At 43.6% G+C, this 25,961-nt stretch overlaps 1 protein-coding gene and 1 long non-coding RNA gene across 2 annotated transcripts; both read right to left on the bottom strand.

Annotated features, from left to right (window-relative positions):
* Nucleotides 1-322: 322 nt before the first annotated feature.
* Nucleotides 323-4,761, bottom strand: LOC123050303 (uncharacterized). The gene is made up of 5 exons (XR_006423749.1): nucleotides 4,503-4,761; nucleotides 4,298-4,408; nucleotides 2,358-2,496; nucleotides 1,879-1,936; nucleotides 323-730 (listed from the first exon to the last, which is right to left on the bottom strand). It is a non-coding gene; the product is annotated as an uncharacterized lncRNA (long non-coding RNA).
* An 826-nt stretch (nucleotides 4,762-5,587) lies between these two features.
* LOC123050304 (uncharacterized) lies at nucleotides 5,588-8,936 on the bottom strand. The gene is made up of 4 exons (XM_044473118.1): nucleotides 8,501-8,936; nucleotides 7,779-7,922; nucleotides 7,252-7,496; nucleotides 5,588-7,008 (listed from the first exon to the last, which is right to left on the bottom strand). The coding sequence occupies exons 1-4, from the start codon at nucleotides 8,807-8,809 to the stop codon at nucleotides 6,603-6,605; spliced, it is 1,104 nt and encodes a 367-aa protein (XP_044329053.1). The 5' UTR covers nucleotides 8,810-8,936; the 3' UTR covers nucleotides 5,588-6,602.
* Between the last annotated feature and the right edge of the window lie 17,025 nt (nucleotides 8,937-25,961).

Raw genomic sequence — 25,961 nt, forward strand, 5'->3', positions numbered from 1 at the left:
TTATATTGTGAGAGTAATCATTCATGTGTTGTTTGAGGGTCATTTGTAAAACTCTGTTCTCTCCATAATTAATAGACAGGGCAAATCTTATGCCTCCGTTTCGAAAAGAAAAAAATATTCGTGATCAATGTTAACGTTTTTCTCTTCATTGGAAAACCAGTTTCTTGCACAAAGGAACCTGAGATCCTTTTTACGAGATCTTTTAACAAAGTAAGCTGTGTCTGGAAACCGAAGTTTTTACAGTTTTCAGCTTGGTTTCCTGACCTTTTATCTTGTACTAGATGAAACTGCAGCCTTTGAAGAAGAAAAGTAGTGCACCCGCAAAAAAAAAGAGTGGTAATACATTTTTTTTCTTTAGCACAAAGAACAAAACAGAGGATCTACATGCTTCATCAATGTTTGACTGCACAATAACAGAAGCAGATCATGAAATCTAGTGGATCTTCCAACAGGAAGTTGCCCTTATGCAAAAACAATGATGTCAAGGGCTCGGACTGTTCCTTTGAATTGCGTGATCTATTAACAGGAACATAATAGCAACTGAACATACAAGAATGTATATGTGCACCCCCTGCCTTTGGCTACCATACAGAAGCTCATAAAGGAAGTCCTTAGCAAGAGATCAAAGTCTGATAGCATGACGTGACCATTATCACATACTCGATATTCTCTGGCTTATTACGGTATATGACTCCCAGCATGTGAAGATATTCAAGCGCAAGGAGAACTTCTGCAACATAAAACATGCAAACCAATGATTTTGCAAGTACAGAACAGATGGCGACACACAAAAGCAAAAGAGAAATATCAAAACATAGAAAAATATATAAAGACTACTGAGTACTCATCCGGAGAGAGGCACACTAAAAGATAAGAAGTATGTACAATCACAGATGAAGTGATAATATATCAGTCTTGTTAGAACGTCTAGCTACGCTAAGAATAAGAGATGTAGCACATGAGTAGATAACATGTCGCGTAGGGATCTAACGCATGATATGATCCATAGAAACCGAGAAAAAAAATTCAAAGTCGGCCACGTAAGATTGACAAAAACAACAAACTAGAAAAAGGTACAAGTACATTTCTTTTAAGGTTATTCAGGTACGCATATGAAAACTAAAACTGCTTGTATTGCCTCATTGCACATATGGAACACTTGATAATGATTCCACACAGATCCAAGTTTACCTATTTATGCAGTAGAACAGCAACATGTGTTTACAAGTTTATAAGTTTAGCATGCATAGTAACAAGGTAGAAATTTGGAACATCAAGGACTACTTTTGGAAACTTGGCCAACGTAAGGCAGTGAACTGACAGCGCAGTTGAACTTGTAATCACTAGACAAGTTTAGATTAGCAAATTGATTGATTGGAGTAGTAGATGGCTTTGGAAAGCTTCTACCAGGCTGTCTATGACGAAGAACGTGCAAATTACCACCTGGACAATACTCCCTGCTCTCTGAAGCTTTACAGGTGCCTGCTAGGCAAAGTGTGGTTCCGGCCGCTGTTGACCCAATCCAGGGAAACAAGCTGACTGTGCTTCAAGTTCTAAAGGTATTTTTTGCATGCATTCAGTGTCTGTTTGTTTTTTACAAAAAATCATTTATCATCTCATCCTCTCTATACTGGACAATTGTTCTTTTATAGAAAAAAAATCTGTATGTAATCCTAAACCAGTATCCTTTGCTTTCTCAAGGTTTTGGCTTTACACTGACCTGGTTTGTAGATAAGCTAATTACCCTGCTATATGTTGCATAATCTTCCTGCAATTGTTATGACCTTCTATCCTGCTAGCACTGCAGCTCTACTAATTAACACATTAGCACTGGTAGGATGCAGATAGTGTGATGCAGCAGCTGCTCTGGGGACATACCATGAATCCATGGAAGTTCTCCAATGTGATCCAGTGAAGTCGGCCAAGGGACGGAGAGCTGTTCATGGCACCCACATCACAAGAAAACGAAGTTACTGAGTAACGGTTAGTGCACCACGGCATACTACAAATTAACAGATTTGTTCCTCGGACTTTCTGAATCTGCACATTGTATAAAGTTTGAATTAAAGCATGTTGAACGGATGAGCTTTCATATACCTTGACAAATGATCATGTACAATAGTGAGAGGAAAAAATAACATCTATGGAGAGAATACTCGCTCTAGGAATAATTTAAAATTATTATCCTTGCAACAATAACATCATTAGCTGATTGATAAGCTTGTTTCTTCAATCTTTATATACAACTAACGTTTTTAATAGGACATAACAGATCACTATGCGTCTCAGATACTACTCAAACAACATAGCAATTTGGGGCACAATAAACAAACTGATCCATTCTCCTCACTACATACCGCCAGAATAAGAAATACAGGCAGCCTGCTCTTCATTTCATCTGTCTTGATGCCATCTTATCCAACTAAAGTTGCATTCAGTGGGGTTTTCAACAGAGGCATGAGGCTCTTGTTAAAAAAAATCTGGCAAGCTGTTTTTCTACACCAAGAGAAAATAATTAATGCCATATGCATTATATTAATGACTTATCCATGTGCACTAGGTATTGAACAATATATAGAGACAACCCACTCAGGTTAAATGCACAACGATTTTTGGTGTGGCCTTTGATATAGCTGCTTGTAACCTAACAGAATGTAAGGTACTAAAATATAGTCCTTAAAGTAACCAAAATTTTACTTGCCAGTTTTCTACATTACACAAAAGACCATGCCTCATGTGCATGTTTGTGGTCCATAACAAATGGATTTAGATCTATCATCGTCACTGCTTTGTTCAGTATAAACAGTCAACAATTGAGAACATGGTACAGCTTAACGCTTTACTGTCATAATAAGATTTTATTTAGTTACAGTTAGAATGCATCCATGCTTGGTACTTATATCAGTTTGGAGTTGAGGTTGCACCATCAATCTAGTTCAACTGTACCGATCATGGTCATCTTCTGAAAAATAGGCATACATGTGGACTGGGCTAGTGTGTAATCCAGACCCGATATGGAGTACGTTCACAAGTCTTGGTTGCTGGACAGTTCCAACCAGAAACCGGCCAGGCAAGCAAGACTAGCTAAAAAATCTCTGAAAAACACAATGATTTCTGCTCTAGACAAGTGAGGTAAACTAATTATCTATGTTAAATAAGATCAAAGCCTCTGACTTACTAGTACTTAGTAAGAAGATTATAAAATCTATAGCACTCTATATTAGATGAACAACACATGGTTGCCAACTCCATATTCTTTCAGCCATGAAGAGCTCCTTGACACAGTCAATATTTATTAACCAAATAATCACTGACACAGTAACCTATATGAGAACAAGTACACATTATATTACATAGAGAGAATGTCTTGAGCCTATGAGTAGGCATATACTGTCTTTCAATAGTCAACAAACAATCAGGAGCAGGGTTGAGTTGAAAAACAGCACACACTACGGTACCTGCAGGTCAGTATCCCAATGCACGTAGGAATTTTTCTACTACTGATATGGATGTGTTTCCAACTTGCTCAAATAGGTTACTACTTATCTTTGGACCTGAATATTATCGTGTACTTATATTTGAAAGACCAAAAGTTCAATCAAGAATTTGTGATCTGAACAATATTGACCAATATCCAGTTATATAAGGATCAGGTTTCAGAGAATCAGAGATCAACAAACTGCTGCTTGACCTCTCCATCGCACAAATGTAACTTACCCGCAAACTGACAGGCATCAATGCCACTGTTTGGAACAAAAGACTGCTCCCTATACTATCAGGTTATGTGATCCTTTTGCTTGCAAACTCAGTCTATGCTGCTTCAGATAGCCTGCAGGAACAGGATCTGAACCAAAGCTACAAGAGCATTTAGCCTTTTGCTTGCAAACTCAGTAGTGAGATGACGTATACATCATCTCACTATTGAGTTAAACACAGGCCTGCCCCTAATGGTGGAAATTCTCCATTTCACAGGCATTACAGTTACAGTTATAATTCCGTCCATGTTTATTCAATTACAAAGATTTCTGGGGTTTTTCCACAGTCCGAATTCCTGAAGTTGACACAAGCGCCACTCTAAGAGGTTACTGGATACCGCCACATGCTAGCTTTTTGAAGAAAAATATATGCACTAAACTACATGCCTTGGATGAAATAAGTTGAGTTAAACCCATGTTATCCATCGGACGTGTGATAAACTGCCAGTTCTGATTTAATATGGCTGTATGTGATTTCCAAATAATGCAGCAAATGAAGGAACCTAAGGGCAAAAAAAAAAATTCAAATCTTGCAATGGTACCTGAGACACAAAGAAGAGGTGAGACGCTCTCTTCATCATCTCTGGAGCTTTTATTGTTTCCACATAGTACTCCACTAATTACTCCCGGAAAGAAACACAGAAGTAAAGTGCCTGCGACAGAATCACGAAAGAATTTAGCCAATCCCATAGGGAATATATACAGACATAAATCTAGAAAACATATTTAGATTTTCCAACTGATCACCGTTTCTGCAGAAAGGCACGGACGCAGGGGAGGGGAGCCCGAGAGAATCCGGATCCGAAGTAGCTGGTGATGGCGCTAGGCCACCTCCTTCCGGGCCCCGACCACCGTGACGGCGCGGTGGCGGGAGATGCGCGCAGAGGTCCAATCGGGGAGAGAGAAATGAAAGAAGATGGGGCACGGCGCCGGGTCAGAGAGAGATAGGAGCCGGGGCGGCAGCTTGGTGGAATGGGAGAGGAGAAGGCGACGGGCGAGGAAAGCTCTGCGGGGATCGTGACCCATTTAGCACGATGTTTTCCAAATGTCGCTATGTAACCAGTGAACTTCAAAACGGAGTATCAGGCTATAACACTGCAGCGCTTTTTCAGCAAAGACTACAACTGGGACTAAATCAAAGAACAGAGTACAACATGACTACTTTAAGTTGTATATAAACTCTGCCCAGCTAAGAAATACAGTACAGTACCAAATAAAGTGGTACATGAGCAACTCGTTGCTCTTCTTCAGACCCAAGTGCTCCCAAAAAAACCTGCAATTCTGAACCGCGCACGCCAATTCCAACTCTGAGTAGCAGGCTATACGCCATCTGCAGCAACGACGACCAATAAGCCATTAGCATGAGAATCATATTTAGTCTGTATATACAACTGTTAGAGCCTCATCATGATTGCAGACATTCAGGGCGCGTGGTAAGCAAACACGACAACTCAAGAACAAGGAACCTATCTGTACCATCTTCTTGTGGTACTCCCTCCGTTCCAAAATAGATGACCCAACTTTATACTAAAGTTAGTACAAAGTTGGGTCATCTATTTTGGAACGGAGGGAGTATATAACAAGGAGCTTGAGCCCTCCAGGACAAGTGACACACAGAGCTGGCTGCTTCAAGGCATTGGCCTTGCTGGAGCAAGTTATTACATAATAATAATTATTTACAATCCAATCAGCTCTAGGCACCCAGTTGCATTCAAGAGATGACACAAGGATCAAATAGTGCGCTACCCATTAACAAGGAGAGCCTGAAGTAAGCATCAGGGATACATTCTCAAAATGAGTTTCTCAGCTGCATATTCATGTACAAAGGTTGGTGAATCATAGCTGAAAATTTCAGTGTGCAAGTGGAAAATCACCGGTATGCATTAACATCAAGCAGCATCAAGAACTGCACACCACATCCTCAAGTCAATTGACTATTCTAAACCCAAGAGAATGGACAATTACACATATCAGCCATCGGCCATTGCACAAGAACGCCAAGTCTTCTTTACATCCATCACCTTCAGTGGAGAAGTTCTGAAATCACCAACGCAAAAACAGCATCTTAGCAGACAGGTTAGCACATGAAGAACAGACATCTTCATTCCATCAGTAGGTCCATGACCTTTAGACCTGCACGCCTACGCTTCAACCACCTTGCCCACTCAACTTCATCAGGTGGCACCTCCCTGGTCTGAGCTTCTTTTCGCTCATTCGAAGATATCACCTTCTTGGCATCAGCTCCAGCAAGCTCAACCAAAGATCGCGATGTTGTCGGGACTGGCACCTTCGCTTGCAACTCCTTCACATCAGCTCCATCTGAAGGTGTCAAGACTGACACCTTCGCTTGCGTCTTCTTCACATCAGCTCTAGCAGTATCATCAGCTTCAGCATGAACTCCAGCAAGCTCCCTGGTCTGAGCTTCTTTTCGCTCATGTGAAGATATCACCTTCTTGGCATCAGCTCCAGCAAGCTCAACCAAAGATCGCGATGTTGTCGGGACTGGCACCTTCGCTTGCAACTCCTTCACATCAGCTCCATCTGAAGGTGTCAAGACTGACACCTTCGCTTGCGTCTTCTTCACATCAGCTCTAGCAGTATCATCAGCTTCAGCACAAACATCTGCAGATGTGGAGGCCATAGGGATATCCAGTTTTGCTTGCAACTTCTTCACATCAGCTTCAGCACAAACATCTACAGGTGTGGAGGCCGCAGGGCTATCCAGTTTTGCTTTTATTTCTTTGATTGCACCTCGTGCATCATGTCTGGCCCTCATGATAATACGGATTACATCATCAAAGTCAAACTTTAGCACATGAACACAGCCGCCCACGCCCAGCAGCTTTTTCAGGCTGAAATGCCCATCAGGACCATTGAAGTAAGTTTACGTACCGCCCCCACGGTGTTGTGCAAATTAGCTCTAGCTTCAAGGAAGCTCTTTCTGCAATCGTAAAATTCCATGTCGAACTCGATGACAGCCAGAATCATCAAGAAAGCCAACTTGGACAACCTCCCCCAGTTATGCACAAGTTCCTCAAGCCTGCTAGTTACGTGCTGCGGTGTTGAGCTGTAAAAGTTACCAGTCGTGAACCTTAGTACTGCTGGAAACCTTTCAGACTCGCATACAGCAGTGATTGGAAGCTGCACAAGGGGCAAAAGATCAGGATCAAACTTCTTAGCCCTTTCTGGTGTGAGCTTCTTGACTTTCTCAACCATCTTCCTGAATACATTTGCGTAGACTGCAATCTGCTCACTGTATTTAAAAAGAAGAATAATGAATATCATTATACAGCAGCTACCACTCAACAACTCGGGAGGGGGGTGGGGGGATAAAAAGGCAGTAGCTGGATGCTACATACAGCAGCTAACAAAAAAAATCTGGTATGGAGCTTAACTCAAAAATGCAGATGAGGAAGATGGGATCTAGCAGCACCTACTGGATGTAAACTAAGGAATTCATTACATACTAAGTGAGTTTGTGAAAGTAATTACTTACGAATTATGATAGGACTCAGGGGCTCCATAAACATCATTAAGCTTTCCAAATAACTTCTCCGGGAACTCCCTTTTAACACCACCAAGTCTGTAAAAATTGCCCGTAGTATACCTGTCTTCGTCCTTCTCAGGAGTTGCTCTAAACAATTGATAGTACAGATCATTATCACAAAAAATGCACTGCATAACAGAACGCTTAGAGCCTTGTTGGGTTGTCTCCATGAATTCAATCATGTTGAATGTCTCCTGCCAGATAAGTAAATCATTAGGATCTTCACATAGCACTTCCCAATGCAAAATGACTGTACAAAATAATGAGTGAGGGTCTCTATATTATCACACTTATGAACTACCCACTATGAAGGTAGTAACATAGACTAACATATGCATGTTACTACTCTAAGTTACTCACCACTATGACTAGTCTTATAGCTCTAGGGAAACATGTATAGATACGGAAACATCTAATCATTACAGCTCTAGGCAGAAAGATTGTATACATGCAATGACTGAAAAGTGTGAACTTACATCATCCCCCATTGGTGGGGTGGCCACGACTCCACCGCCAAAGTAATACGACCCACGTGTTCGGTGATGAAACATTCTATCCTTCAGAAGATTAATGTACTCCAAAATATCACAGTCGATGTCAAGCTCAAATCTGGGTAAGGTCTGTACAAAAAACAAGAAAGGCACGCATTTAAAACAAATTTCATGCAGGCAGAAATTAAAAATCCAATTGCTTAGGTATCAGCTCCAGAAACCTGTTACACTGAGTGAAACTGAAACAGAGCAGGTTATGGCCCTACATATTCACAGGAAAAATGAACTGGAAATCGAAAATTCATAGTGCTTTATGTTATTTGGGCTTCTATGTGATTCATGATGTCATGGATATCATATTTAAGGCCACGTGCCAATAAATGAACAGATAGACACTGCAAGGGGCCATGCAAGAATATGTGAGGCCTAAAAATTTATCAATATTATGGTTTTTGTTTCTATTACAGTACCATATTAGTAATCTGAAGGTTATTCATAAATAAGGAGTACAGTATATGTTAAAATCAAACAAAGAGAATTCATGTGGTAATGGGAAGCCATATTGCATGGTAATGGTCAATCCAATCTTGATGAAATTCAGAAAAGCCTATAGAACTAAACAAATAGCATACAAGAATCTATAAAACTAACAAATCAATATTAAACTAGCAAGGTCATAAGCTATGAAACAAAGGGCATCAACTCACCGAAAGAGATGTCTGATCCTCTTTGGCAATCTTCAATCGCAGCCCTGCATCTTCTACTGAGAGCTCGAACTTGGTCGGCCTCTTCCCCTTAAATTTGTTCATCCTCTTCTGAACTTCCTTCTCAATCAAGGCATCTAGCATGTCTTCTCGCTCCTCCCGGGTTAGAGAAGAGGACGCACCGCCACCAGCGGACTTGTCCTTCTTCTTCTTCTTCCCGCCCCCCGTTGCTCCGGCCGCTGCTCTGCCCACCACCATTGCCCCGCGCCTCCCGCCCCCCGTTGCTCCGGCCGCTGCTCCGCCCACCACCATTTCCCCGCGCCTTTCTTTTCCTGAGAAACCCTAGACGTCCGTTGGCGCGGGGGCGGGGGCGGGGGCGGGGGCGGGGGCTGGGGTCGGAGAAGCGGAAGGGGGCGGTCGGCGGTCGGCGAAGGAGGCGGTGGGGAAGGGGACGAGGGCGGTCGGCGGTCGGGGAAGCGGGCGGTCGGCGAAGGGGAAGGGGACGAGGGCTGGGGAAGGCGGCGGAGGGAGGGCGATGTAGGTAGGGTTTTGCGCGCTGTTTTTTTTTTTTTTGAGGGGGTGTTACCAAAACTTTATTCAACGGAAATTGATAGTGGCAAGTACATAAAAGCTGGGGGATCTAGAAGCCACAAATGGCGCCCCGATTCTAAGGTAACAGAAAACTTGGCAAAAGCGTGAGCCTCCCATATATGTTCTCTCTTTTCATGCATGATGTGGACCTCTTAAAGCAGTCATCATCTCTTTTATGTCTTGGATAATTGGACTGCATCTACCCAGGTACGAGCTTTCTAGATTGTTGACCACTGTTAAGCAATCTGTGGCTATATGAATATGATTCAAGTGTAAATCATGTGCTAAGCAAAGAGCTTCTCTGACAGCAATAGCTTCTAGAATCTCAGGTTGTGTCATGTCATGCATAATCAACGAAGACGCGCCTCCATAAACTCCAGACTGATCGCGACAGACCACTGCACAAGATCCCCTGTCTCCATGTCTTCCCACCGCAGCATCAACATTCATTTTCATACATCCGTTCAGAGGCGCTTTCCATGCTCCCTTAGCCTTGCGAGGCCCAGGATCTGAGGAGGTTGGCGCCCCCCCTTGCTGATGCCCTTTGGGAATCAAAGACAGATCATTCAGATATCTCTGCACAAAACTGAATGTACTCAACGGCGACCGAAATTCCTGCTCGTGGATTGCTTTTCTTCGAGCCCACCAAATTGCCCATAGAGTAACTAGCACTATGACAACCTCATCTTCCTTCAGAGTATCTACTAGTTCCATTAGCCAAACCCGAGCATCATTTGATTTGATCCCAATCATATGTTCAACAAGCTCCTCATCTACTAGACACCAAACACATTTGGCCATGTTGCAATCAATCAGAGCATGCCGCCAATTATCCTCAGCATTATTGCAGATTTGGCAAGCACTCGAGTCTGCCATATTCCTTCTATTTCTGACAGATTCAGTAGGGATTGAGTTGTGCGCTAAACGCCATGCAAAATTTCTAACTTTGCTTGGGACATTAATTCTCCATAACTTTTTCCAATGATTCTGTGTTGTTAATGTATTGGACACAGAAGGCCTACCATCCAGCCAGTCCTCACGCCTCCGCTTTGTGTCAGCGAGCATCCTGTAAGCTGACCGCACTGTAAACATCCCGCTGCGTTCATAGTGCCACGTTGAGGAATCCTGAATGTTTCGCGAGCTCGGAGGAATATTAAGAATAATCTGAGCATCAGGAGCTTGAAAGTATTGCCTTACCTTTTCTCTATTCCACGACCGCGTGTGCTCATCAATATAATCTGAAACCCATTCAGGAGCATCAGGTGTTCTCGGATGGAGCGCTCGCAGCATGAAATCACGTGGAAGCCAACAGTCCTCCCATGCCCGGATCGATTGGCCATTGCCCACTCTCTTGATCAAACCCTGCTTCAGAACTGAGGTGCCGGCACATACCGCTCTCCAGACTTGTGAAGGATGGTTCCCCAGCTCTGCCTGCATAACTTCACAATCTGGATAATAGACGGCCTTTAGAATCCTCGCACTAAGAGAGGTAGGATCTTGGACTAGTCTCCATCCTTGCTTAGCTAGCATCGCTAAGTTAAACAATTCTGTATCTCTGAATACCAACCCTCCCTGGTATTTGGGCATTGTGAGAACCTCCCATGACACCCAAGCCACTTTCCTTTCACCATTCTTACTTCCCCAAAAAAAAATTCCGTAACATAGTATCGATTTGCTGGCATAAACCTCTTGGTAACATAAAACATGACATGGAGAAGGTGGGAACTGCCTGAGCTACTGATTTTATGAGTATTTCCTTCCCCGCGGAAGCCATGCACTTCTCAATCCAGCCCCTGACCTTGTTCCACAATCTGTCCTTTATATATTTAAAAGTCCCGTTTTTCGATTTCCCAACATCCGATGGCAGTCCCAAGTACCTTTCAGATAAAGATTCATTAGGCACATTCAGGACTCCCTTGATCAAAGCCCTCTTATCATTCGGACAGCCCTTGCTGAAGAAAATGCTAGATTTCCCGAGGTTAACTTTCTGCCCCGAAGCATCACAGTAGTTTTGAATAATGTTCATGATTGTATGGGCTCCCTCCTCATTTGCCTTGAACATCAAGAGACAGTCGTCGGCAAATAATAGATGATTTACTGGTGGTGCAGTTGGGGCTACTGCCACTCCCCTGACATTGTCATCCGTGCTATGAGCCTTTAACAGACAAGAGAGCCCTTCTGCAGCTAGAAGAAAAAGATAAGGTGATATGGGGTCTCCCTGTCGAATGCCTCTTGTTGGATGAAAATCTTCAAGTTTCCTTCCATTCAGGAGAACTGAAAAGGACACAGTCGAAACACACTGCATAATTTTTTCCACCCAAGATTGGTTAAAACCAAGTTTCAACATCACGGCTTCGAGATAGTTCCACTCTACACGGTCATAGGCCTTCATCATATCCACTTTTAGTGCACAAAAAGCATTGTTCTTACTTCTCGTTCTTTTCATAAAATGAAGACATTCATATGCTGCTATAATATTGTCAGTAATGAGTCTACCTGGCACAAACGCAGACTGTTCTGGCGAAATTATCTCCGGTAAAATCCTCTTCAACCGATTAGCATAAACTTTAGATATAATCTTAAAGATCACATTACATAAGCTTATGGGACGGAATTGAGTGAGGGAGGTTGGGTTGGATACCTTAGGAATCAAAACAATGAACGTCCTGTTAATAACCTCCGGAGACTCTTCTCCATTCAGCACACGCAAAGCCATTTTGGTCACATCATCACCACACACTCCCCAATTTTTCTGGAAGAACTGAGCCGGAAAACCGTCCGGACCCGGTGCTTTAGTGGGAAACATTTGGAAAAGTGCTTCTTTCACCTCATCAACAGTATAGGCTGCATTCAGCATATTATTCATAGCTTCATCAACACGCAAAGGGATGTGCGAGAGGACTTCATCCATCCCCACGGTGCCCTCTGTTTCATATAGATTCTTGTAAAAGTTTGTCACCATGCATCCTACCTCGTTCTCATCATTACATACAGTTCCATCATCCCTGGTTAGCTGCTCAATGCGGTTCTTTCTCCTCCTCATGTTCGCTTTTTGGTGGAAAAATTGTGTATTTCCATCACCTTCTGCTAACCATTGCACTCGGGACCTTTGCCTCCATAGTATTTCCTCTCGGTAATTTAATTCGGCCATTCGTTCTTGTATCTTCAGTTCCTCATGAGAAGGGCCCAGCCTCCCAGCTTCAGATCGCATCTCCCCCAGCCGGCGTTTGAGACTGCGCAGTTCACTTCTCACATTCCCAAATGTGTGCGAGCCCCATCCAGCAAGTGCAGATGCTAGCCTGTCAAGCTTCTCCTTCATACTAGCAACAGACTCGTTATGTGAATCATTTTTCCAGAAGTTATCTATCATGGGAAAGAAATCCTCATGCCGTTCCCACATGGTTTCAAACCTGAACGGGCGGTCCACCGCTATACGCCGACTAGCTGCATCTTGATCAGTACACAAAACAATAGGACTATGGTCTGATTTTGCAGCAACCAAATGTCTTACTGTAGCGAACGGGTGTAGCGTGCTCCAGCTGGCCGTGGCCAAGGCACAATCCAGCCTAACTCGGCAGTACTGTCCTCCCGCTACCTTCTTCTCAAAGGTCCAGGCGACCCCAATATAGCCCAAGTCATCAAGGCCGCACAAATCAATAGCCTCTCTAAAGCCAGTCATCTGCGACACATCCCTCTCGTTTGGCCCCATTTGTTCTTCTCTTCTGAGAACTTCATTAAAATCGCCGATGCACATCCATGGCAGTGTAGATTCCCCCTTAAACGTGCCATAGTATCCCATGTTTGTTGTCGCTAACTCCGGTTGGCCCCGCCATAGAAACAGGTCAGACGCCAATCCTCCTTCCCCTGCTCGGACACCCATGTGTCAATGTGATATCTTGAATAATTTTTAACACTCAATGTTACACCATTCCGCCAAAACACACCTAGCCCTCCACTTCTTCCCAAACTTCCTACTGAGAAACCACCATCAAAGCCTAGAACAGATGTTAGGCCTTCCACTCTCCTTTGTGTCAGCTGAGTTTCCACCAGACACACCACCGACGGCGCACACTCCCGGATTAGTTCCCGGAGTTCCCTGACTGTCGCGGGATCGCCTATCCCGCGGCAGTTCCAACATAAAATCCTCATTGAGTTCGGCGGTCCTCCTCAAGGGAGTCCGCCTCGGGTTGCATATCCTGATCATCTCCTTCCACTCCTCCGGCCTGTCTCCTCCTTTTGACGATGGGCACTTTCCCGGGCGTGCCTATACCTGGGCCTCCCTCTGAACCAGCAGCATTACTCTCTATCAGGAGCACTGTTCCAGAACCTTTGCCTGCCAAATTTGGGAGTTGTTGTCCACGCACATTAACCGTCCCATCATCTGAAACTAGGCGTTTCCTCGCTGTTCGGTTGTAATCCGGATCAACTTCTTGGTTCTGGTTCTAGGTGAACTCCCTCTCGTCACCGGCCATATTATTCCATACACCTCTTCCTCCCCCTACAACACTTCTACCAGCTCTACCATATCCTTCAGCTCGGCCACGGTCTTCCCTTCCTGCACCTCTCCCATTGCCTTCCATATATCCTCTATCCCTTGCACCCCTTCCAGCTCCTTGTCTGGTTCCATTTGGTACAAAATCCCATTTGAGCCATTCGCCCCATTCACATTTATCAAGATCATGTATGCCATCTCCGCACTCTTCCACTACATGCCCCATCAAACCACAAATGAAGCAAAAATCCGGCAGCTTTTCATAATATACTGGATACTTCTTTCTTTCCTTAATTGTTATCGGCACAAACCTTACCAATGGCTTGTTGAAATCCAAGTAGACTCTAGCTCTGAGATATTTAGATGGATTTATCATGCCTTCGGTAACAATCACTGTGATGGGCGGCTCCCCAACCTTTCTTGCGACTTTCTCAGCCAACTCCTTTCTTCTCATTAAACCTTCCGGTATCCCCTCTATTCTGGTCCACACCGGCACTTTGTCTAGTTTGTAATCATTAACATTACTGAAACCATCATACTCCTGGATAACAACAGCAGCATCACGGAATAACCAGGGGCCGGCCTCCATGACCCTCTTCCAATCCCCCAAGCAGCGAAACTGAACTATAAACAGGTTTGGCCCCTTCGTCTTGAATGAGATCTGTTGCGCCGGCGACCACGCCGTTCTCATGTTGTTGAACAACGCTGAGTGGCTAAAATTACGCGTGGTATGAACCTTGAAGATCGCCAGCCACCGGACTTCCTTGATTAGGTCTTCTAGTTCCTCCGAAAAATCAAGATCTGTCTCTTCCTCCCCACGAAGATTTAGACCCTCAAAACGATCCTCAAGATTCGGCTCTGGTCCCCACTCATGGTCTTCCTTCTCCTCTTCTGGCATCGCTGCATGTCTGTAGCCGTCTCCAGAACGCCCCTCCTTCTCCTAGTTCAACCCTCCATTACTGCTCCCAACATCCGTCGTCTCCCCTCGCACACCCGTCTTCTCATCTCCCCTCTTTCCTCCCCCCCCGCCATCCACGAGGAGCGGCAAATCCGCCATGCCAAAAGCAGGCAGCCAAGGCCCTCGAAGTATTAGACTCGCGCCTGCCGAGAACCAACTCGTCTGGGCGCAAGGATATGGTGGACTCCGGCGAAGATCGCCGGAGGAAAAGGTAACCCTAGGTTCGCCCTAGGGGAAAGTTCTGGTGAGCAAAAGAAACTCTGCTCAGATAGGTTTTGCGCGCTGGTGGTGGTGTGGGTTTATATTCGGGCTGACTAACACGAGATAGCAGACTCCATTTCAAATTGGGCCGGCTTTATGAATCGACCCGTCGCCTGCGAGTAAATCGCGCACACCCTCCGCTTAGGTAACGGGCCTGAGACTGCTTAGCTTTCTGGTTTTTCAAACCCCGGTTTTTTCCTTTTCTTTCTTTCTGTGTTTTTTGTATGGTTATTACTAGGTTTTGTTCATTTTTATATATTTTTCTTCATTTATTTATCCTTTTCCATTTTCTATTTTTCATTTAAAACATATGAACATTTTAAAATTCGTGAAAAAATTAGATTGATGAAAAGAAATCGCAAACATTTTCAGATTCTTGAAAAAAATCATTTTTGGTGACTTTTTATTTCAAATTCGTAATATTTTAAAATATGATGACATGTTTAAGTTATATGAACCTTTTCACAAATTTGCAGGTATTTTCCAAATTTTTGAATATTTTCTCAAGTTCTAATTTTTTTTCCAAATTCATGAACTATTTTTAAATTTATGGACATTTTTTCCCGAATTCGTTAAAGTTTATTTAATCCATGTTTTTCATTTCAACAATTTTTCAAAAGTGAAAAAATGGTAGGCGGTATTTTTCTTGCACCAGCAGAGTACGATAGCAAAATTGAGCGAAGCAGTGGGTGAATGGTTCGCGCTAGTGGGCTGCGGCGCACGAGGTTGCATACCTGAGCACTCCAGTGTCTATTATCATCTTTTTGTGCTTTTTTGTGTGGACTTGCCTGAATACCTCTTTCCTTGATTATTTTAGTCTCCTTGGGCAGACAACCACTTCAGTTGGTCAATCAAATACCCTACTTATTCAATAACTTTCCAAGGCCCATCTCATGGTATCGAAGTTGAAAGAGAGAGTTGTATACCAAATCAGATCAGGCCCCAAGCGAGCCCTAGGCCGAACACCTGCTACAGTGTCGAACAGTGTCATGTGTGCTACAGTCAGCAAAGAAACACAATGCCATGACCCGGGTCGCAGCCCAACCAGCCTGGGCTGACTGCACCATTGGAAAGACAAAAGTTTATCCAGTGTGTTCGTCCTTATTAGCATGTACTAGTGAATTAAATTTGGGACTATTCGCAAAAATTGTGGTAGAGCGTGTTATGAGTGTATGTGCGGTGGACTTGATTTTACCAAAGATGATGAAAACATAAACTCACAATCATTTATGCGTTGGAGAGACTATTTTGTCTTTTGACGTTACTTGAATGCGACTACGTGTACATATGAAGAAAAGGTTATGAGAGTTGTATATGCGAGAGAATTAGGGTTCTTTTTGTAATGCATGACTACTTAGCTATGGGCTTATGCGTTGCCTTGTAGTGCTATGTACTTGCGCACGGGGTTGTTGGTATTGATTTTAATGCCAAATGTGTTATGTGTATTTGCAGCGTATTATGTGCATTGCAACGTAATTTTCTCTTATCTCTTTCTCGTTCTTAGTCCCTGCAGGTACCCCAGATCCCGGAGATCAATATGGAAAAGGTAAGTCGAAAGCCGGTGACAGTACAGATGAGTGTGGGAGCTAAATCCTGCGGATCCCTTGGTAGGGTATCCTAGCTAGACGACCCGGCACGATGGTAACAATGACAAGGATTTTATCTAGGTTCAGACTCTTATGGAGGAGATAATACCTTATGTTTTGCTCTTTGTTTTATCGTGTTGGAGTGTATACAAAGTACAAAGTACCCCCGATATTTCAATGTGTTTATTACGAGCCCGGACCCCTGCTTATATAACACATCGGGGGCCCTAGGGCTACAAAACTTAGTCGGCTACATATCACTACTAGGGAAAACCTTATGCACAGAATTTTAGCAGCAGCGTGGTTTAAAAATAGGCGCTACTGCTAATTAGCAGTAGCGAGCTTCAGTAAACAACGCTACTAATAGCTCAGTAGCAGTAGCGCTCTAGGTGAAACGAGCGCTACTACTACAATTGCCACGACGTTGCCTCCATGCTAGATATAGTAGTAGCGCCCTTCCGTGGACGCGCTACTGCTAGAGTACTTAGTAGCAGCGTTTTTCTTCAAAACTCGCTGCTGCTAAGTATCACCGCAACTAATTAAGTTTAGTCCCATACTGCTAAGCGAACAAGGTGTTTACCACCTTAAATATGTTACTTCTCAAACTATCTCGAGCACTTGGTCTTCATTAAACTATATGTGTAGGATTTGTGGCTGTAATATGAATCCTCGCCTGTACCTATACAGATACAGTGAGGATTCATGTTGACTATTTAGATTCTACACAAAAAGATCAATGATGACCAATGTATATTTTTGATGTTTTTACATTGCTTAGACTTATAACGTTTTTCCAGGACAAAGCGTTACTGATATTGGGATAAACAAAAGAAATAACTGCTTCCATTAGCAGTAGCGTTTTTCCCTAAAACGCGCTATAGCTAAGTTAGCTGTAGCGCGTTTCCTTATGAGCGCTACTGCTAGTTCGACTTAACCACCTGCGGGCTCAAAATTTCGCTCCTTTCCCCCCTGTTCCCCTACTCCTCTCTGTTGCCGCCGCCCGAGCCCGATCCTGCCCTCACCGCCGCCGCCCGAGCCCGCCCTCAACCTCACCGCCGCCGCTCGCCGCCGCTCTTGACCTCACGTCGCTGCCCTCGACCTCACCACCGTCGCGCGAGCCCGCCCAGGACCGCCGCCTCCCGATCCCGAGCCCGCCCTCGCCGCCCCTACCTCTGTCACCGAGCACCTCCCCGCCACCGTCTCTCCCCTCTCTGTAAGCCCCCCACCCCCTCTCTCTGCTTAGTTAGTAGATGTTTTTTAGTAGTAGTAGATGTTAATTTAGGGTTCATAGATAATGATTTTTAGTAGTAGTAGATGTTAATTAGTAGTAGTGATGGTAAACTAGTTGTATAATTAGTAGTAGTAGATGTTAGTAGATAATGATTTTTAGTAGTAGTAGATGTTAATTAGTAGTAGTAGATGTTAACTAGGGTAGTATGGTTAATAGTAGATGTTTTTTAGTTGAACTAGTTTAGTAAGTAAATTAATAAACTAGTTGAACTAGTTGAATTAATAGAACTAATATATTTTTAGTAAGAAAATCTTTATCTTTACCTAATAATAAAGCAAATTGGGTTTCTTTCGTCCGTCATGGCATTTTTCAGAAAAGTCCCTCTATTTCAGAGAATTCAACCCGCAGTCCTGTTTTAAGTTAAAACGAATCGTTTTTTCATTTTTACACAAAAGACCCTATGTTTTGTTGAAATCAACCCGCAGTCCGGATTTAAGTCACCCGAACCGTTATTTTACATTTTTCGAAACCCCCCTGATGTTTTAGGTAATGCATCCGCGGATCATATTTAAGTCAAACAATGTTTTTTTAAACCATCCACATCTTTTAAACCGTAACTCTGATTTGAACATGTTATATATGAAATTTGATTAGAAAAATATGTAGAATATGAATATGAGATTATTTTCATGTGTTAAGTATTTTTAAATATTATTTTGGAATATATTTAAGTCAAACAAATGATTTTCCAAATTATCCGTATCTTTTAAACCGTAACTTCGATTTTAACATATTATATATGAAATTTTATTAGAAAAATATGTGGAATCTAAATATGATGTTAATTTTACCTGTTAAATATTTTTAAAATATCATTTTGGGAGCAAACTTATAATTTATAGCGTAAGATCCGTTTTCCTTTCGTACCAGCGGCGACCCGGATTGCAAATAAACACCCCACTATAACAATATAGGGAAAACAAAACATCGATAAACTACACATACATACCTCTGAAAAATGTCGCAGGGGAAAACAACAGATTTCTCATCGCGAGAGTGAGAGAAAGCGAGAGAGAAAGAGAGAGGGGGAGGGAGGGAGAGGGAGGAGAGAGGGAGAGAGAGACGCCTTAGGATTAAACATATTCAAACATGTTTTGTTTTGTTTTGTGTGAACACCGAGGCCGTCGCCGGTGAGGGTGAGAAGGAGGATAAGCGGCAATACAAATATGATGCCTCGCAAAAATAAAGGAGATGGACCTATTGTGGTCTTGAGTGATGGTTGTTGGGTTAAGAGTGTGTGTTATGTTTTCTCTCCCGTTGCAACGCACGGGCTCTTTTGCTAGTTAATATAACTAGTTGAACTAGTTTATTTTTAGAAATAACTAGTTTTTTTCTATTTGTAGTAAGTTTATATTTAGTAAGAACTAGTTGAATTAATAGAACTAGTTGAACATGTCATATTTGTTGTAACTAAGGCAGTATGGTTAATAGTAGATGTTTTTTACTATTGTATAATGTAGTTTTTTTTACTATTTTTAGTAAGTGTTTAAAATAATTAGTAAGTAAATTAATAAACTAGTTGAATTAGTTTAGTTTTAGTTGAACTAGTTTAGTAAGTAAATTAATAAACTAGTTGAACTAATTGAGTTAATAGAACTAATGTATTTTTAGTAAGAAAATTAATATAACTAGTTAATATAACTTTATTTTTAGAAAGAACTAGTTTTTTTTCTATTTAAATAAGTTTATATTTAGTAAGAAATAGTTGAATTAATAGAACTAGTTGAACATGTCATATTTGTTGTTATTTTTTTAGTTTAAGCAATTATTCGGGATTTATTAGCTAGTGATAACCTCCGAGTGGCCTATGTTTTGCCGGAGTGTTGATTAATTTTCGTTCCGGCAAATTTCAGGCGCTCGATATGTCCTTTTTTAGCAAAGGTCATGCCGGATTTTTCCGTGAATTCTGGCATGACTTGTGCTAGAATATGTAGGAAATATCGAGTGGCCTGGATTTTTTCAAAAAATAATGATCTAATTTAGGTTTTTTAGTACATATATTTAATTGTACAAGTTTAATCTTTGAATTATGAACGTAGGAAATGTCGTACTCGGACGACGAAAGTCTCCCGGGGGAGTGCAGCTGGTGCCACGACGATCGAGGTCTGTGCGACAGGTGCCCTCACGTGGACGAAGATCGGCGCTTCAGCATTAAGCTCGAGGAGACCTTCGACGTTGAAACGGTACGCAACGACGACAAGTGTTTTTTTTGTAATTAAGCACGACTTCAACTATTTCAACGTCTAATTTTCATCTTTTACAATTCGACTAGCTTATCCCATGTCATGCAAGACGCTATGTCTTGGAGAGGATGGGTTTTGAAGACCATGAAAATTTTGAAACAAAAAAATACACCTAAGGACCCATCATGATATGGATTTTGAAGTAAATCTGTACAATTCTCAGAGCGTAACCCATTTTGGTTGCCAAAATTGGGAAGCACTTTGCAAAATGTATGGTTTTTATGAGGGTATGATTGTCATCATGGATCTTGGTGATCCTGACATCGAGCAAGACAATATGGACATTTGGGTCCTTGTTGATACGCTTCCGATTCTATCGTTATGTGAGTTTCTCAAACATAGTTATTGTTGGAAATATGCCCTAGAGGCAATAATAAAGTGGTTATTATTATATTTTCCTGTTCATGATAATTGTCTATTGTTCATGCTATAATTGTGTTATCCGGAAATCGTAATACATGTGTGAATACATAGACCACAACATGTCCCTAGTGAGCCTCTAGTTGACTAGCTCGTTGATTAATAGATGGTTACGGTTTCCTGACCATGGACATTGGATGTCGCTGATAACGGGATCACATCATTAGGAGAATGATGTGATGGACAAGACTCAATCCTGAGCATAGCACAAGATCGTGTAGTTCGTCTGCTAAAGCTTTTCTAATGTCAAGTATCATTTCCTTAGACCATGAGATTGTGCAACTCCCGGATACCGTAGGAATGATTTGGGTGTGCCAAGCGTCACAACGTAACTGGGTGGCTATAAAGGTACACTACAGGTATCTCCGAAAGTGTCTGTTGGGTTGGCACGAATCGAGACTGGGATTTGTCACTCCGTATGACGGAGAGGTATCTCTGGGCCCACTCGGTAATGCATCATCATAATAAGCTCAATGTGACTAAGTAGTTAGTCGCGGGATCATGCATTACGAAACGAGTAAAGTGACTTGCCGGTAACGAGATTGAATGAGGTATTGGGATACCGACGATCGAATATCGGGCAAGTAACGTACCGATCGACAAAGGGAATTGTGTACAGGATTGATTGAATCCCCGACATCGTGATTCATCCGATGAGATCATCGTGGAACATGTGGGAGCCAACATGGGTATCCAGATCCCGCTGTTGGTTATTGGCCAGAGAGTTGTCTCGGTCATGTCTGCATGATTCCCGAACCCGTAGGGTCTACACACTTAAGGTTCGGTGACGCTAGAGTTGTTATGGGAATTAGTGTGCAGTTACCGAATGTTTTTCGGTGTCCCGGATGAGATCCCGGACGTCACGAGGAGTTCCGGAATGGTCTAGAGATAAAGATTTATATATGGGATGTCCTATTTTGGCCACCGGAAAATGTTCGGTTTTTTTGGTATTGTACCGGGAAGGTTCTAGAAGGTTCCAGAGTGGGGCCCACCTGCATGGGGGGACCCACATGAACGTGGGTAATGGGGGCAAGGCCCCACACCCCTGGTCAAGGCGCACCAAGATCCCCCCTTAGAAGGGATAAGATCAAGATCCCTAAAAAGGGGGATATCAATCGGTGGGGAAGGGAAATGATGGGATTTCTTTCCCCCACCTTTGCCAACGCCCCAATGGACTTGGAAGGCAAGAAACCAGCCCCCTCCACCCCTATATATAGTGGGAAGGTGCATGGGAGCCGGACCCCTTCCCCTGGCGCAGCCCTCTCCCTCCCCAACACCTCCGTAGTAGTAGTAGTGCTTGGCGAAGCCCTGCCGGAGAACTGCAAGCTCAACCACCACGTCGTCGTGCTGCCAAGCTCTCCCTCAACTTCTCCTCTCCCCTTGCTGGATCAAGAAGGAGGAGACGTCCCCGGGCTGTACGTGTGTTGAACGCGGAGGCGCCGTTGTTCGGCGCTTAGATCGGAATCAACCGCGATCTGAATCGCTGCGAGTACGACTCCTTCATCCGCGTTCTTGTAACGCTTCCGCTTCGCGATCTTCAAGGGTATGAAGATGCACTCCCCTCTCTCTCGTTGCTAGTCTCTCCATGGATTGATCTTGGTGGTGCGTAGAAATTTTTTAATTTCTGCAACGATCCCAAGAGTTATTAACTAATTTATATTGTTTATTTCAAAATAGTCGACAGCTTATTTCCATCGACAGTTTATTTTCATTCTTCAAAGAATGTGCGGAAGATGATAGACAAAACCCACTACACCGATGGCTCTAAATTAACTTATAAGGAGAAAAATCATCTGATTGCATTTTGTACTGATCTTGAGAATTACAATACCTATTATCGAACTCCTCCAAATTATGGTGAATACGTGCCACTAGTGCACGTGTTGAACCACGGTAACTTCTATGGAGATACCCTGGTAAGATTTTTTACTATTACAACATCCGTGCATCTTTTGCATACTTCTAAAACTAGTACATCATTGCTAACTATGAAGTTATTTCTATGTTTTTCAACAGAAAATCCCGATGGATTGTGTGCCTCATCTGATGTATTAGAATGGTCGCCTTGATGTTCTGAACATACAGCCAGGTCATCCTATGGTTCTCGCCTGTGCATATCGGATTTCTAAAACCGGTGAACACATGCTAATCAAAGAATGAAAAAAATGTTTGGACAGTCGTAAGGAGGTTCTTGGAAGCAATATTAAGCGAAAGGCAAGAATTGGAGACAGAATAATCTCCATTCTCCATAATGGAGAGTCAGGGGCTATCTTGTTTTTTGCTATTTTACCTTAGAGAATATAGTAGGTCCTAAGAGAGGTACAATATGTTTATTATGTGGTACAATGTGTTATGTGGTATAATGTGTTATAGTTTATTATGACTAGTGACCAACTTGCTATGTGATGTCTCATTGATGAAAACGATGATCATGAGGTGGTTTTATATGACAATGATGTATTATGATGATAAGTTGTTAATGATATGATGATGATGATGATGATGATGATGATGATGATATATTATATCATTGGGTGAAAAAACCGCGGATTAGTTTCAAGTGGATGTCCATCCACTTGAAACTAGTCAATGGTTCTTTCTTCCAGTGATGTAATAACTCATTATGGTGTAAAATCATTCTCTAAATTGTTGCGGTATGAAAACTTGTATAAAGGTGTATGAATACAACATGAAATACAAAAGAAATACGGAATAATAGTAGTAGCGCGTGCTAGGAGAAGCACTACTACTAATTATGAGTAGCGCTCATAGTATAAAGCGCTGCTACTAAGTCGATATAGCAGTAGCATGGACCAACGCACGCTACTGCTAACCTTTAGCTGTAGCGTCTTACTAGTAGCGCCGCGTCCCGCGCTACTGATAGGCTATAAACACGCGCTACTGCTAGGGTTTTCCCTAGTAGTGTATAGAGAGATAGAATCCTCCATGATCCCATCGTCTTGTCTTGCAACGATCCGCCATGGGCCAGTTCTATCAATGTGCCAGTTCTAATGGTAATAAGAAATGAGATACCTTCATAGTTTTTTTTTTTGGTTTGAAATTCAATTTTAGTCCCATATACATTGTCGTGTCTCGGCAATTTCAAACAATATGAAGTGTCGGGGCAAAACTCTGTCAACCCAATACAGTTTTTTGTTTTTGTTTAAATTTCAGATTTAGTCCTACATAAACATCGTGCAGTCTTGTCATTTTGAACATCAACGCACCAGTTCTAATGGAAATAAAAATAAGATGCAACACCAGTTTGTATTTTTGTTTGAATTTCAATTTTAGGCATATGCATAGCAGGTTGTCTCATCATTGCGCGTTACGTCATGTGTGTTCGGAGCAATCCTCTCTAAGGCAAACTGTTTTTTTTATTGTTTTGAATTTGAAAATTTCTCCTATCCTTTTACAAACCTTGATGTCTCATGTCTGGTCGCTTCGTACATCGACTTGTCAGTTCTATTTTTCTGAATTTGTCGTCAATTTGGACGCGGACGTGTCATTTCGAATAAGGACGAATGAAATGAAATGTCGGCCCAAAGTTGGACATGAAATTTGATAATACAGTCCGTGCCATGCTAGCTGCCTCGTGATTGGGTGATAAGCTGACTGTTCGCCATCTGTTTTTATATAGAGAAAAAGAAACTGCTTACGATCACCAAATCACGCACCATCAGTTTCATAATTGGGTGATAAACTGCCAGCACCAGCAGCCTCACGTAATCACGTTAGGCTCCCAAAGAATCCCAGGGAGAAGTGTTCACCATCCGTTTCTGCATAGAGAAAAAGAAACTGCTTCCGATCACGAAAGCAGGCACCATCAGCGTCCGACTGGGTCAGGTGAGCGCCCGCGCCCGCGGATAAGATGTTGACGGCGAATGCACGGCCAGATCGCGCGCAATGCCTGCCGGCCGGCGAAGTCCCACATGGCCGCCGGACCGGTCCGTCATCGACGCCTGCAGATAAAGGCCGGGTGAACTGAATGATCGAGCCGCCTGGGGGTCGGTACATATCTCCAAACTGTTCGTCTAGCCACCACATGTGGCCAAGGTGACCTGAGATAGATGGTGCGATGGAGAAATGACTGGTCAGATCAGGATCGATCAGGTAGGACAGCTCTCTCTCCCGTCAAAGTCCCCTAATGAGCCCCTATGTCTAGGATTATCCCTGGACAAATGTCGGCGAGGGTACGGGGACACCAGCGGCGTATGCATCCGGGTTCGCCGACCGGAGCCTCCATCATGCTGGTGTCCTCTCTTCTTTTTTTCTTTTCTTTTTTTGCGAAAGGCTCGTGTCCTCTAATTACTACTACCTGGCAACTGCTGCTGCGGCCCCGGACCTTAAAGTCAATCCGTAACATGGATGGAGTGGCCGCCCGTGGTCTGATGTGGCTTCCCGGCCTTCATACTCGCTCTCGTGACTCTCATACGCACGCATGACCGATCCATCGTGTGTGGCTAGGTCTGAGTTGACTAAGACTTAAAATCAAGTCTCATTCAGAGCAACTTCAATGGGACGACACATTTCGTCCGTCGCTGTCCGTTTGGGTCGGCGTGAAGACAAAAAGCAGGTCAACACGCCGACCCAAACGAACGCGCGTCCGCTTTTCGTCCGCGGGCGACCCATTCCCAGCTCATTTTTTAGCCGGATTTGCGTCAGTGCGCACACGTGACGGACGCGCGCATAGTCGCCTTCTCCTCCCCCGGGCCCGCTGGTTGGTGGCATGTTGGCCTCCCCCATACAACAGCAACCCTCGCCCGCCTCCTTCGTCGCCGATGCCGCCGTTCATTTTTGCCGGCGACTGCCAGCGCCTCCACATCCGCCCAGCAACGCCGCCCACTCCCACGTCCGGCCACCGCTGTCTTGCCGCCGGGGAGCCGACTGCTTCCCACCCCCCACCACCACACAGCCGCCCCCGACCAAGAAGCCGCCTCGCCGCGTCGGCCAGATCCTCACCGGCACGCTCGTCGGACGCCGGCAGGGCAGCTAGCTGGTCCATGCGCGCCGCGACTCCCTTCGCCGGCCGTCTCCTTCGTCACGCCCGCAAGCTGTTCGACAGTTTGCCAAGGTACAAAATGGACTCCGCCGAGGAGTTCTTTTTTCACTATTTCCTTTGCGACTCCGACGATTCGTCATCCGATGACGAGGAGGAGATATTGGCTGCCGTGTTGGTCCATCACCACCTCAACAGTCAGCGGCCGTTGTTCCGTGGCTCCATTCTGGGCCACCTTCCGGCGTTGAATCGCAACCGAGAGAGCGGGCATTTCCTTCTTTGGAAGGACTACTTTGATATAACAAACTTGCTGTTCAAATATCAAAGATTCCGCCGCCGTTTCCGTATGAGTAGGCATCTTTTCAACCGTATTAGAGAGGGGGTGGTCGACTATGATGACTATTTCGAGTGCAAAGAGGATGCTGTTGGTAAGATTGGTTTCTCCTCTTATCAGAAATGCACTGCCGCCATCCGAATGCTTGCATACTGTTGGGTGGTAGGTGCGACATATGCCAACGGGTGGCTTATCATTGTGGGAGCCAGTAAGACATCGCCGGTGCCTGGAAACGGGATAAGGCGAAGACATGCACGCCGACGAATCTTACTCAGGGTCGGGGCTCTCC

The sequence above is a fragment of the Triticum aestivum genome, chromosome 2D (genome assembly GCF_018294505.1).
Source record: "Triticum aestivum cultivar Chinese Spring chromosome 2D, IWGSC CS RefSeq v2.1, whole genome shotgun sequence".
NCBI classification, from domain to species: Eukaryota; Viridiplantae; Streptophyta; class Magnoliopsida; order Poales; family Poaceae; genus Triticum; species Triticum aestivum.

Excerpts from the sequence above, each read along its gene's own strand:
- LOC123050304 (XM_044473118.1), bottom strand. The coding sequence starts at position 8,809 with ATGGTGGTGGGCGGAGCAGCGGCCGGAGCAACGGGGGGCGGGAGGCGC. Across the intron at positions 7,923-8,500 it reads AGGATCAGACATCTCTTTCG|ACCTTACCCAGATTTGAGCT; the intron begins GTGAGTTGATGC and ends TTTTTTGTACAG. Across the intron at positions 7,009-7,251 it reads CCTGAGTCCTATCATAATTC|TGAGCAGATTGCAGTCTACG; the intron begins GTAAGTAATTAC and ends TTTTAAATACAG.